This window comes from Schistocerca piceifrons, chromosome 10, assembly GCF_021461385.2.
Source record: "Schistocerca piceifrons isolate TAMUIC-IGC-003096 chromosome 10, iqSchPice1.1, whole genome shotgun sequence".
NCBI classification, from domain to species: domain Eukaryota; kingdom Metazoa; phylum Arthropoda; class Insecta; order Orthoptera; family Acrididae; genus Schistocerca; species Schistocerca piceifrons.
This window is the reverse complement of record NC_060147.1, coordinates 49,910,776-49,925,377: the sequence shown is the minus strand read 5'-3', so window position 1 is coordinate 49,925,377 and position 14,602 is coordinate 49,910,776. Positions and strand designations below refer to the sequence as shown.

The following is a 14,602-nucleotide window of genomic DNA, read 5'->3' as shown; positions in this document are numbered from 1 at the left end:
TTTTGAAGATGATTTCATCCCCATCATCCAAAGTGACCCTGGTTTTGACAAGATGTGGTTCATGCAAGACAGAGCCCAACCCCATCGAAGCAGGAGAGTGAGTCCTGGAGGAGTACTTTTGGGACCACATTCTGGCTCTGGAGTACCCAGAGGCCATTGGCACGAGCCTCGATTGGCTATCACATTCTCCGGATCTGAACACATGTGACCCTTTTTTGTGGGGCTATATTAAAGATGATGTGTACAGTAATAACACTAAAACCATTGCTGAACTGAAAACAGCTGTTCAGGGGGTCATCGACAGCATCGATGTTCCTACAAATCAACAGGTCGGGCAGAATTTCGCTATTCGTCTGCGTCACATCATCGCCAACGGTGACAAGCATATTGAACATGCTGTAAACTAATTCCGAATATCTGGAGTAATGTTTACATGTCGAATAAAGTGTGTGCACGCTGTTAGTTCATAACAAATTTAAGTTTTTTTCATATAATTCAATAAATGTCACCCTGTATATTCACAGTAAATGTTTTCCACTAATTGTAGCCTCCTGAACAATTTCTTGAGAAGAAGTGAAAGGGTAGTGTAAGTATTAAACACACAAAGGAAAAGTAATCTTTCCTCAAGACAAGGGGTCATCCAATATCAAAAATTTTCACCATAAAGGGGAAAGAACTTCTGAAATTGTACACTGCATGCAGAGCATAGTGTGGAAATAGTGTTGCCAATGTGGAGATTGGAGAAGAAACTAGAACAAACTGAACTGTGGTGCCTGGTACTATAAAAGTATGTTGCTAATCAGGTGGACACCAATTCGGCCCAATGCCAAAAGGACTCAGGGGCGGCCTCTGCAACCAAGCAACATGAAACTTTAGTGTTCACAACACTGTCTTAGCGTATCCTAAGCATTCAACAGCTTCCACACAGTTGCCTTTTCCTGGAGAGCATAAGAAAATATGAATCTAAATTGGATTTCCGCTTCAAATTGTATTCTACTTCAAGAAAAGTCTCCATAATACACCTAATTTGCAACCATTCAATAATTCAATAATTAACAACCTCTCCCAACCACCACCACCACCACCACCACCACAACCACAACCACAAAATGATGAGTTTTACAGATAAATCTATGATATTTAACTGTATTTGAAAAATAGAAGAGAAACCACATCAGCTGAATGTCTCCAACCTGTTTATGACTGGGCATCCAAGAAGGGCTTAAACCGAACTTTACAACCTCACAAGCAGTCCTCATAGCTAATCACCGATTCATCGGCACTTAATTTTGTGAATCTCTTTCACAACATTATTCCAAATAATATACATACTCGATTACCGCTTCCTACTCAATAAGAGAGGTTAATGTAATACTGGACGAATGCTTAAACTGGAGGAAAAATATTGTATTCATGTGACAAAACATGGATAAAGATTTTTGTGCAGTCACAAAAACTGGGATTCTGTACCTACCTGCCACTAACCACAGAAACTACAGCTGCCGAGGCAACAATGAAGAATGGATGAACCTTCTAGATGGTGTGCCATTCAAACAGCTACAAAACAGCAGAAAAATCCCAATTTCCAATAAAACGCCATATGTTCTTGCCAGACTTATAAAAGAGTTATATTACTGAATTTGTCTCATACATATCTTCTATTCTCTTCACACAAAAAAAAGTGAGCGATGCACATGTGGGTGGTTAACTGAGGATTCATCAAACTACTTTCAGACTATTTGTCAACTATTCTACTCTCGAATAGCAAGTGGGGAAAATGAACACTCCAACCTTTCATTGTGAGCTCAATTTTTTCTTATTTTGTTGGTGATTGAAATTTCATGAAAATGTCTCTCCACAATGAGAAAAGCCTTTGTTCATGAAAATGTCTCTCCACAATGAGAAAAGCCTTTGTTTTAATCATGAATGTGTAGGTCTTAGTTTCATGAGGCCAGTAGTCAATAGTTGTGGAGGAGCAATAAGTTTACAAATCTTTTTAACAAATAAAAAGTTACTTGTGTGTGTGTGTGTGTGTGTGTGTGTGTGTGTGTGTGTGTGTGTGTCACACAGGGCGTAACAAGATGACACTACCAAACTTGCAGCACACCTTTCTTACACATACAGAAAAGGAAAATACGCTACAAGGACATTAGTCTGGAACTATTTTATTTCCACATTACATCTCTTCATGATACATTAACAATGAGAAGCACATGGAAAGATAATGAACCAGCACACCACACAAAACTCTTTCTGACATTAAATGCTAAAAATGGCCCTTGGTTAATCACCACAACTTGTAATTATAAATATCAAATTCCATGAGGGATAGAAACATGTGCGGATTCAGTATCTGGTACACACATGGGGTCATATTCTGTAAAACTCTCCCCTCCCAAAATCAGCCTAAAAATAACAATCACATAAATCATGAAAATACTAAAACCAAAACAATCAGGAAAACACAACACAATGTCTTGCATTTAAAAAAATCTGGAATGAGACAACTACAATTGGGGTATTGAAAACAACTCTTGATCAATGTACATCAACTGAATAACTCAACAGCATTACAGAAAGGCAAAAAACACAACAATGCATGAAACATGGTAGCGAAATCATGGCTTCAGGTATTCAGTCAAACTGTAAATCCAAATATGAATACAGAGAGTCAAATTCATGGAAACTAATTACAGTTGATATCAATGTTGTGAAAAGGGTAGAGTGGTACTCACCATTTTTTCACAGTTCTTTTCATAACATTGGCATTAGTCAACCATGGATTGTCCATTGTTTTTCTTGATGCAATAATTTACCAACAGCCGTATGTATTGCAGAAATTTATTTTATTTTATGAACCTCTATGTGCTACCAGTTTCGGCATTACATTGATGCCATCTTCAGGCCCCACACGTTATAGTCATAAAACCGTTATACACGGGAGGAGCCATATAACTGGATCTGTGAATCAAATCGTCATGCAACAGCTCTTGGTGGCCAGGTGACACAGACTAGGAAACAACGCCGTTCGTTGGGCAGCAGCACGTACAATTCGGTGCTACAACATGAGGAGAAGATGTCCCTGTCTGACTGTTTATAAAGCAGGAGGTGATGTTGAGTTAGTCACTCAACCTGTTAATGGACAAGTGTCTTTACATGGCCCTTCTGTTTTTATGGTACATGGCCCTTCTGTTTTTATGGGGGCTGTGTTTAATTTTACTATAAACAGTGCAGCAGATTATGATCATGACAATGGCTGGGTGACTGTTGCAATAGTACATTACCCAGGAGACAGGAGTCTTCATTTGGAGGACTGGAGAGTTTTAATGACACAGTCTGTGTCACCTGGCCACCAAGAGCTGCTGCATGATGATTTGATTCACAGATGCAGTTATATGGCTCCTTCCGTGTATAGCGATTTTACGACTATGATGTGTGGGGCCTGAAGATGGCATCAACGTAGTGCCGAAACTGGTAGCACATAGAGGTTCATAAAATAAAATAAATTTCTACAATACGTACGGCTGTTGGTAAATTATTGCATCAAGAAGTTCATGCCTGCCGTTGTTCCACGGTCCATAATGGATCAACAAAGATGTCCATTGTTTGTACGGTGAGCAGCAATCTATCATTTTCACAATATTGTCACTATTCCATCCTGTATTTTTTCCACCATTTTATTTTGCTCTACAGTTGATATCACTTACACATGAGATGGTATGTACTGAGACGAATCTCACAATGATTATGAAAACTTTGTTCTAGTGCACTGGACCGTGTTGTCTGTCCCCATCTCAATAATTCTGGTACATCTTGTCGATGGACATGGAAGGGAAGCAGTGGTTGGGAAGGGAGTGAGACAGGGTTGTAGCCTCTCCCCGATGCTATTCAATCTGTATATTGAGCAAGCAGTAAAGAAAACAAAAGAAAAGTTCGGAGTAGGTATTAAAATCCATGGAGAAGAAATAAAAACTTTGAGGTTCGCCGATGACATCGTAATTCTGTCAGAGACAGCAAAGGACTTGGAAGAGCAGTTGAACGGAATGGACAGTGTCTTGAAAGGAGGATATAAGATGAACATCAACAAAAGCAAAACGAGGATAATGGAATGTAGTTGAATTAAGTCAGGTGATGCTGAGAGAATTAGATTAGGAAATGAGACACTTAAAGTAGAAAGGAGTTTTGCTATTTAGGGAGCAAAATAACTGATGACGGTCGAAGTAGAGAGGATATAAAATGTAGACTGGCAATGGCAAGGAAAGCGTTTCTGAAGAAGAGAAATTTGTTAACATCGAGTATAGATTTAAATGTCAGGAAGTCGTTTCTGAAAGTATTTGTATGGAGTGTAGCCATGTATGGAAGTGAAAGATGGACGATAAATAGTTTGGACAAGAAGAGAATAGAAGCTTTCGAAATGTGGTGCTACAGAAGAATGCTGAAGATTAGATGGGTAGATCACATAACTAATGAGGAGGTATTGAATAGAATTGGGGAGAAGAGGAGTTTGTGGCACAACTTGACAAGAAGAAGGGATCGGTTGGTAGGACATGTTCTGAGGCATCAAAGGATCACCAATTTAGTATTGGAGGGCAGCGTGGAGGGTAAAAATCATAGAGAGAGACCAAGAGATGAACACACTAAGCAGACTCAGAAGGATGTAGGCTGCAGTAGATAGTGGGAGATGAAGAAGCTTGCACAGAATAGAGTAGCATGGAGAGCTGCATCAAACCAGTCTCAGGACTGAAGACAACAACAACAACAACAACATCTTGGTACACTATTTTCAGTTATTAATACTGCTTTCCTAAGACCTCACATTAAAGGATTTAGTCCTCATTTGCAGCTGAACTTTTGCAAACTTATGCCTTATGTAATCACTGACATTAACACTTTATTCACTGAATATCATTAATTTCATTACGTTTCATTTTCACTCTCATCTGAGAAAAAATAAGTGTCAAAGGAAGGTGTATTCATTGGAAATTCCAAGCTGATGTAAATTGTGAGGAATGTTTACATTCATTAGGACAGCTGAAGACAATGTTCCAGCTCTAATCGATTAGGAGTGTATGCTCAACAGCTTCAGTACGAGAAGATAAATTTGTAGATTTAATAATGTGCCCACACCATCATAATTCTAAACATCCTCTAACATCTAATACAAACATAGCATTTGCAGGCATTATTAGTGCCTCCCAGAAACTAAATCAATATTTTACACACAGACACCACACAAGTACGACATCAGCCGCAACAAAGGACCACTATGTCATGGCTCAAAGTCAACAGGCAGTATCAAAGGCTAAAATTGGTCACTCTCAAGAAGGCCTTTACTTGGTACACAAAACATTATCAAAAGTAACGTGTCTAGTCTGAGGCAAGAAAGGGTAAATAACTGAATGTACAGACACACTGGACTGACAATTAACTTCACACGCATGCAACTGGTTTACAGATTTTACAACACAATAGGTCCCTGCATACTCACAACATGACAAACCAGTCCCCTGTGGTGGCTCCACTGGCCGCCTGGGTCAGGTGCTCGAACGTGTCGTCCGTCAGCTCCTTCACTGCCGGCTCTCTGTTTTCGCTGAACGTCTGAAGGATGCTGTCATCATTTAAAGGACCTGTAAACATAGAGTGGAGTTTCTTCAGGCACACACATTAACAGGACATTTTTAGAAGAAATCTGACCAGTGGTCCACTAGACGTATACAACAACGAGTCAAAAAATTACGACAGCTGTGCACCACAATACAGAATGCTACCTGGGGCACCGCAGGCATGCAACGTGATAAGGAAAGTATATAATTACAGCAGAGGTGAATGGAGAATCACACTTCTGATGATATGGGCTGCAGATGGGAAATCCACAGAAGTCAGTGACTTTGACAAAGAGCGCATTATTACGGCCCGGTGCCTGGGAAAGAGCATCTCAGAAACTGTGAAGTTGGCCGGTGTTACTGTCGTGTAGATATACGGGGAGTGGCTCAAGGGCAGTGAAGCTACAAGTAGACGACAAGGTGTTTCACATTTAAATGTTCCGCTGCTCACTCGACCAAATTATAAAGTGCCGTACGCAAGGTGCTTCACTCAACTTTGTAACTGTGTGTCTTCTTTGCCAGTAGGCATAAACTCATTATAATCAGAGTGCATATTAGCTATTGTCCTGAGACTCTCCACTATGTCAACTTCCATTTTGGGAATGTTACCTACTTCAGACTGGGCATCGGAAAACTATGCGGAAGACTAACTTACCACCGTTACAACACAGTTTCTTAAGTACTTATACAATAATCAGCTTTTAATGGAGTCACTGCTTAACTGAGACTTTTTACAATTTACAATTAAAAGTTAATTAATTACATGAAACCAAATATGGCATTAGTTACAAAATTAAACAATCGAAAATCCAGGCTGGAACAATGACAATATTATGAAAAGGATAGTTCTATTCATCATACAGTGGAGGTGCTGAGTCACAGATGGGCACAACAAAAAGACTGTCCAACAAAGCTTTCGCCATTGTGGATGTGGGAGTTGCATCTGGAAATGGTTAATGCGATGGAACGACCATTTGGGGGTATTTCATGAGCCAAGCAAAAATGCAGGAGCAATATGTGGGACTTGGTTCTGGCTAGGGACAATTACTGTGCTCCCACTTAGCGAAACTCTGCTTTCGTAGACCGATATCTTTGGCCTATTCCCGCAAGCTACCCTCCTACGTAACAGATACCAACCATTTCCTCCACCAACTCTACATTTACCTCCCTAACGCCAATAGCTTTGCTGCTATTGAACACTACCTTTTCCAACATCCAACAGAATCCAAACCTACAACCTCCTTCCTAGTTGCCATGATCAACTATATCCTCATCCACAATTACTTCTCCTTTAATGGCACCAGCTACAAACAAATCTGGGGTATGGCTATGGGCACCTGCAAAGCACCATCCTATGCCAATGCCAACCTAGGGGCAATCTACAAGAATCCTTTCTAACCACTGTGGTGTCACAAGGCTTAGACCTGTCGCACCCCTCATTAAATTGACCAAGACTTATACGAATAATTGTAAGAAGAATTATTATTATTATGTTTTTTAAGTTTGTTTTTGGGTTTTCAGAAATACTGTGGGAAGAAAGTTTATTTATGTTGCAGATAACGTGGAAGACGTTGTCCAACGATCACCACGGTAGTTTGACGTAGCGGCAAGTGGACAAGGATTAAAACAAATGCTGCAAACTACCACGAGCCATGGAAGAGCCTGGGCCACGAGGGCGTCGAGCTTCCTAGGTCTCACTGAGGCCTTCTCAGACCATAAATAACACCCCCCCCCCTCCCGATTTTTTTAAAAGCAGATCTCTTGTGCCTTATCTCTCCAGTCGCCCATCACCTCACAAAGACGCACTGTCTGACCACCCACACAGGAGCATTCCCCTTGTGACTCAGTAGCAACCAGGACTGGAGCAAATGAATTACATTCTCAGCTAGGGCTTCGACTACCTCTCGTTACACCCTGAAACGTAGAATGTCCTACCCACTATCCTTCCCACACCTGCCACAGTGGTATTGGGCTGCCCGCCAAACCTACTCAATATCCTAGACCTTATCTACACAATCACTGATCCCAGCCTCTTGCCTTGTAGCTCATATCGCTGTAATATACCTAGATACAAGACCTATCCCTACAACTTCCCACTACCATTTGCTCCAGTCCGGCCACATACATCAACTATCCCATCAAAGGCAGGGCTATGTATGATACCAGCCATGTGATCACATTCTACATGGGAATGACAACGGACAAGCAGTCTGTCCTCAAGAATGGCCACTGACAAATAGTGGCTGAGAAACAGCTGGACCACTGAGTTGCTGAGCATACCACCCAACACAACATTCTTCATTTCACTGACTCCTTCATAGCTTATGCCGTCCCACCAACACTATCTTTTCTGAACTGCACAGATGGGAACTCTCCCTGCAATGTATTCTACATTTCCGTAAACCTCCTGCCCTTAACCTTCATTAGTCATTGTCCTTTACCCACCCATCACATTCCCTGTCCCTATTCCAGCACTATACGGCCCTCTATTTCACCAGTGCACCCACAGTCTTCTTACTTCTCTCCTTTCCTGCTGCCCCTCTCCCCACCCCTCCCTCCGTCTAACTTTCTGACTGCACCTGTATGCTACCACAAGCAGCACTTTACCAGCACCACCCCCTACTATCCTTCCCCTCAGTGCCCCAGCCTCCTCCTTACCCCCACCACATGGTTGCTTCTCCCATCATGCGAAGCTGCTTGCAGTCTGGGCTTGGCAGCCAGACACTGTGGTCATGTATGTTTGAGTTGCGTTTGTGAGCACATATGTGGGTGTGTGTGGTATGTGTTAGTGTTTGTTGTGTAATTCTGGTAAGGGCCTGTTTGACAATCTTTCTGTTGTGCCTATCTGTGGCTCAGCATCTCCGCTATATGGTGAGTGCAACGATCCTCCTTATAATATTGTCATAGTTACAAAATTATGTATACAACTTTCTGAGATAATAATTCTAATGAAATTCCAAATAAAGCACACCAAAATAAATATGGTTCTTTCTAATAACACTACTTTTTCTTTTACAAAATATTTTAGAAAAATTACAATGTATTTAACATCAGAAGTACCGGACTTCACTGAACCCCTAGTGGTACCAGGACCGTGTGGGTCATTTTTGCCCCACAGTAGGAAACCACTGTTTTATTTGTATTTAGGTGGCGTTTTGAGTGTCTTCATGTTGACAATACGTCTCTAAAATGAATAGTACACTGTCGGACATAAATTTTCAGATGCAAACTTTTTTTTTTATTTTAAATTTTACAGAAGAAGATCCACAATCTTTCGTCAATCACCGTTAAAACAAATTTAAGTAAAACAATGTTATAATGTTTTTCTTTATAAAAATATTGAAACAAAATCAAAACATATTGTTTATGTGAGTGTTAATAGTATTTTTACTTTTATAGAAAAATAAGGTAAGTGCCAAATATTTGTGAAAGATTCTAAACCGCGGCAGGTGACAAAAATGCTCTGCGTGTTTTCTTGCTTACTGCAATTGAGGAGCTAAAACATAAGAACAAATAACTTAAGAACAAGGACTTGACAGAATTGCCTAAACTTGGATTCAGACATTCGACAAGAGTTTTTGCTCGGCAGCTTTTGCATACATATTTGTTACACTTGAAGCATAGGCCTCATGCTCTATTTCCCTTTGTTGTTCTGTTGTTTGCAAGAAACCTGAATCTGACAAGACCTTCTACTTCCATATCGGACAGAGCTGGTATCGAGTGCCTGCAAGGGGAGACTGGCTCCTGTCTGCAGTTTGTAGAGGGCAGCAAGCTCATCTGCCACTCTGAGGCTAAAGTCTCGACATGAGATCTTCTTAGAGGTAAGTAACTTAAAAATTGTGTGAGCGTTGATCATGATGAGGTCAAGAACATTGTTAAAAGACACTCACAGGCCATTTGTTAGTGCCAACTAGATTCCATCCTTTGTTTCAGTATAAACCTTGACAGTTTCTGGAAGTTTCTTCTCAGTATTCTCATTCATCAGACATCCAGCATGCATGTTACTCAGGATACGGATTTTTTTTTCTTTTTCCCTCGGTATGCCGTGAGAAGATTTTCACCTGACACTTAAGTGTGTTACATACAATGTATCATCTCCATTTTGCGCAGCAAGAAGGACCTCCTCGAGTGATGTTTGAAGAGCACCAACTAAACTTGTTCCGTTTTGTTTCAGCTCATCTGCCAGTTTCACGGAGGTGAAGAAGTCGTCAGTCATGATGTTCCGTAAGGGCGATGCACCTGACATCTGCTGTTGTGCAAGAGAACTGTTAGCAGGGCCCAGATAGCAGTGTAGAAGGGGACGGGGGATTCCCCACTGTACAATATGTTACTCTGTAGCTTCACAGTGTCACTCTGTAGGGCTGCATGTCGCCAGTCCTTAGAAAACAGAAAGCCACACCAATATAAAGTATCATCCGATCTCCAAATACTTTGTATTTCACGTTCTTTTTGGCCGAAAGTATCGTAATACACTCTAACATCTCGTGAATAACATCGAGGCACACCCAGAAACTATTTAGTGTCTGAAATCTGGTGTTGCTGATATCAAATTAAATTGTGAATGGGTAAAAAAACGACCCACATGATACTACTGGTATAGCAGGTAAATTTTTCATACTTTTAGATGAGCCAGAGGGATGACTGAAAAGTCACAGGAGCATTTGGTCCTCCGACAATACGTAGGGGGCTACAGCCTTCAAAAAACCGCTGTGCGTCAAAAATAACCCACATGGTAGTTCTAGTGTTAAGGTCGTCACAATAGTTCACGGGGAAACTGTCAGATGTCAGTGTCAAACAGATACAATATTTCTGCAAACAATCACGTCGCCATTATCAGGTGCGCTGATAAAGTAACTGAGAGGAGACTGGCATTGTGCTTTTATCTCCACTCCTTCTCATTCTGATCGGCCACACTGTCAATCATCCATGCCCGGCATCACTACCCTCAGTCCTCCCGGCGACACAGGTGAGCGTGCCGGCTGCACCTCTGATGTTCCTCTACCTGTCCCCAAACTCAGTTCAATGTCTGGGATTTCTTTCCTCTTCTCAAGCATTCTAGCAGCAGGGTCCCGTGCCTCAGTAAGCGTATACCCACCATCAAGATTTATCGGCGATTCCCTTACTCGAATCTCGACAGATTCCTAGATGACGCAGTCCCAGAAGTTGGACATCTGTGTCAGAAATTTGGTATGACCATAATCCATTCCACATAATTCTGCGAGGCTATGTTCTGCAGTTGCTGACTTATGAGGCTACTGCAATGTGATGTCCCGTCGGTGTTCTCGGCACTGATCTCCGACAGTACACTCCGGCTGACCTACATACGTCTTACCGCATTAGCAGGGAATCTGATGGACCGTGGATTTCCATAGTCTGAGGTTGTCTTCACACTACCGAGCAATGCCCGTATTTTAGCTGGTGGCTGGAAGATCGTCTTCACTTGGTGTTTCCAGAGAATTTGCCCTATCTTCCCGGATAACGTGCCACAAAAAGGAATAAATGCAATGGCTGCAGCCTCCTGAGAAACCTCTTCTGGTTTCGCCAGTTGTACAGAGGGTGTAGAGTGTAGGGCTCTCTGAATTTTTCACTCCTTGTAGCAATTCTTCCAGAAAACCACTGTCAGATGTTAAAGTTCTTAGTTGAGACATTCATTGGCTGAGAGGGTGTGAGCCCTATGTAGCAAAGTTTTGAGCATCCCATTCCCTTAACTGGGTGCTGGCAGCTGTTCACCTGTAAATATAGGTCGGTGTGCATCTTTTATGTTGCTAACGTGAATTGTGGTAAAAATTACACTTCGCAATCTGCCAGAAATGTCATCATCTTAATCTCTTTACCTCCAGCTTATATAAATGAAATGTTTACACTACATTATTTACATCATAATTTCTGTAATTAGTACATTGAAAAACAACGTATTTATGTGACAAAATTATTTTAAAATATGATAGGCAATAAAACTGGTTGTGAATGACGGCAAATATATGATCATAATGCTTTAGTCATTTGGTGTTACGAAAATCACGTATACGTAAGATACGGATTGTGTTCTTCAGAAGTACTATCTTATGACATATTGATACTGTAAACTGCGGTCGAGTGCAGTATTGGTAGATTCCTATTGTGTATCCACATTCCGCTACATTTCAACATCCGTGTCTCATAACAGAATGTGGAGGTCAGGAACTTGCCCATTCTGTAAGGCACTGTGGCTGATCTGATGACAAAATACAATGTTAGTTCAGGTACACACATTTTGGAGCACACAGTTTAGCACACACTGTTGAAAGTGGAGCTCTGCAGCACATGTCCACTACTGAGCCAATGACACTGTCAACTACACCTGCAGTGGGGATATGATCATCAGAATCGGACCACGCATCAATGGATACGCTTCACCCGGTCTGATAGATCAGCTGTCAACTGCCTGAACATTACTGTGGACCACTGTCTTAATATTTGATGTGTTCCACAAGGGAGATAGTATCTGTCTGAGTCACATGGCCAGAATCATGCTACTGTGGTTTGAGGAGCACGGTGGTAGACTCACAGTTATGTATCGGTCATGAAATTTGCCTGATCTGAACTCGAGGAATACATCTAAAACTGGATTTCCAGCATGCTGGGATGCTGAATGGTCAGCAACTTCCCTTACTATGTCAATGTGGCAAACAGTTAAAGTTGCAAAATAGCTCTTTTTATACTTGATTAAGACTAATTTCGGGTTTTTATTCTTAACCCATTCTCAAGTAACCCTGTGAAATTACAGGCTAAAATTACAATTTGTTACATAAAATGCCAAATAGTCAATGTGTGTCACAAAGTACATTGTCTAACATATCAAAATACGTACATTCCAATCAGAATTAATATTACTCCACACAGAAAGAAAGCATGGCAGTTGTTATTCAAATTAGTAGAATGCAAGTGATCATGAAACCAAATAAAAACAGGAACAGATAGTCTAACCTCAGTCAGCACGAGGAAATTTCCCTGCAGATGGCACCCCTATAAAAGATTCAGGGAAGTCATTATTGCATTCCATAATCATCATCAATACAGCAAAATAACAGATACAGGAGAGTATAAATCACACCGCAAACAAACTATATATCTTTCTTTATACAGTGTTTCTTACACTGAAACAGGAGGTCACTCTATAAATAAAAGACAACATACAGTGCCACACTTGACTGTCATGTCCACAGGACCACAATTCATTGTATGTGTCGACTTTTGTGCCAAAACCCAGATCAATTTCTGACAGTTCTTTCAATTCCCTGTATATGTACAAACTACTATTTCTCTCGCTTTCAGAAAGCACACACGGAATGAAGTTTGCTGCTATATGTTTCATCTTCACGATATGCCATTCATATCCACCAATTTACAAATTGTTCCTCCACAATCAAATATGATCGCATCACCGACTTTTCAATGTTTTCATCTGTTCTGGAAGTCGATGGATGTCCCAGCTGCGATTTGTCTTCAACTATCATTTGACCAATTTTAAAATGAGAAAACAAAACTTCAACCATTGCCTGCCCAAAGCTTCCTCCCCATCAGCCATATGAAGCATTGCAATGGTTTCTGCGACTGATTACCCAAACAGGAAATGGAATCTAACGTTATCACTGCCACTGAATAATTCCCACACGAGTGAAAGCGTTTTTATAAAAACACTCACACAGACCACAACAATGCCTCCATCATAATGCCACTGGAGAATCTTATACAAAATGGTGTCCAGCGAACACACCTAGCAGAAGAATTTGGAACTAGTGTCCTAGCCACTGCTGGAGCAGATTTCTCATTTCTTTTGGGTCCCCCTGATATTCATAGACTCTTCGCTTAAAAATAGTTCTCGGATTTCAAATGGTAATTGGCATTTATCTTCAAGCATCTCCCAGTTAAGGATTTTCAGGATTTCCCTGACGCTCTCTGTGAGTTGAACAAAACTGTTGATCATTCATGTTGGTCTTCCTTGAATAAGTTCAATATCCTCTGTTAGTGCTATTTGGTATGTTTCCCACACACTGTAGCAGTATTCTAGGATTGTGTCATACAAAATTATTGTATGCGATCACCTTTGTGGACTGTATTTTTGCAGTAACCTACTAATGAGCCAAAGTCTGTCCCCTGGATTGTTTATAAATGGCACTATGAGCTCATTCCATTTCATATCCCCTGGAACTGTTATACTCAGACTTTAATACAAACTGATTAGTGGCCGATTTTCATTATGTTTTGTACCTGATGATAAATACAAACAATTTGAGTACTCAATACATACAAACACTCTGAGTACCTGATACAATTAGAAGAACAAGATTACTCAAGACACTGACACTTTTTCAATTTTTAGTAACTACATTTTTCAAATTTTGGAAAGACATTTAAAATTATTATTCTTATTAGCATTATTATTTCTGTATTGTGGAAGGCAAAAAGAAAACATTTGTAACACAAACTATTAGTCACTTACCAATTTCTGTGAATGTAAAAAACCTATTTCTGAAAATAACAATAATAATAATATGTAAAGTATAGATTGCTACTCACCACGTAGCGCAGGTGTTGAGTCACAGATGGACACAATGAAAAAGACTGCTAAAATATTTAAGCTTTCGTCGAAGTCCTTCTTCTGAAATATTAAACGAACACACGTTCCACATGCAGATCTCACACTCACATGGCCATTGTCTCCACGCCCTTGGGCCCAGTGGGCATGTGCATGGTTTCTATTTCAGAAGAAGGACCTTGTTGGAAAGCTTATGTAGTTTAGTAGTCTTTTTCGTTGTGTCTGAGACTCTTCCTTTGTTTTATCTTAGAAAATGATTACCTTTGTAATAAGTAATTTGTATATTTGGTAAGTTTTTGTATCTGTGGTTTTGTGTTTGTCGTCACAGTACATTCTTGGCACCTAGTGAGGCATGATGGTTCACTTTGTTTAGACATACTTGTCACTGAGTGGTAGAAAATGTTAGATTACTGTAAAGTGG

At 40.5% G+C, this 14,602-nt stretch overlaps 1 protein-coding gene across 1 annotated transcript in view; it reads right to left on the bottom strand.

Moving 5' to 3' along the window:
* Window positions 1–14,602, bottom strand: part of LOC124718955 (thioredoxin domain-containing protein) — a 36,311-nt gene that overhangs the window by 17,977 nt on the left and 3,732 nt on the right. Inside the window, exon 3 of the mRNA XM_047244622.1 lies at window positions 5,489–5,627. Within this exon, the coding sequence (XP_047100578.1) occupies window positions 5,489–5,627 (139 nt within the window). The remainder of the gene's footprint in view (window positions 1–5,488; window positions 5,628–14,602) is intronic.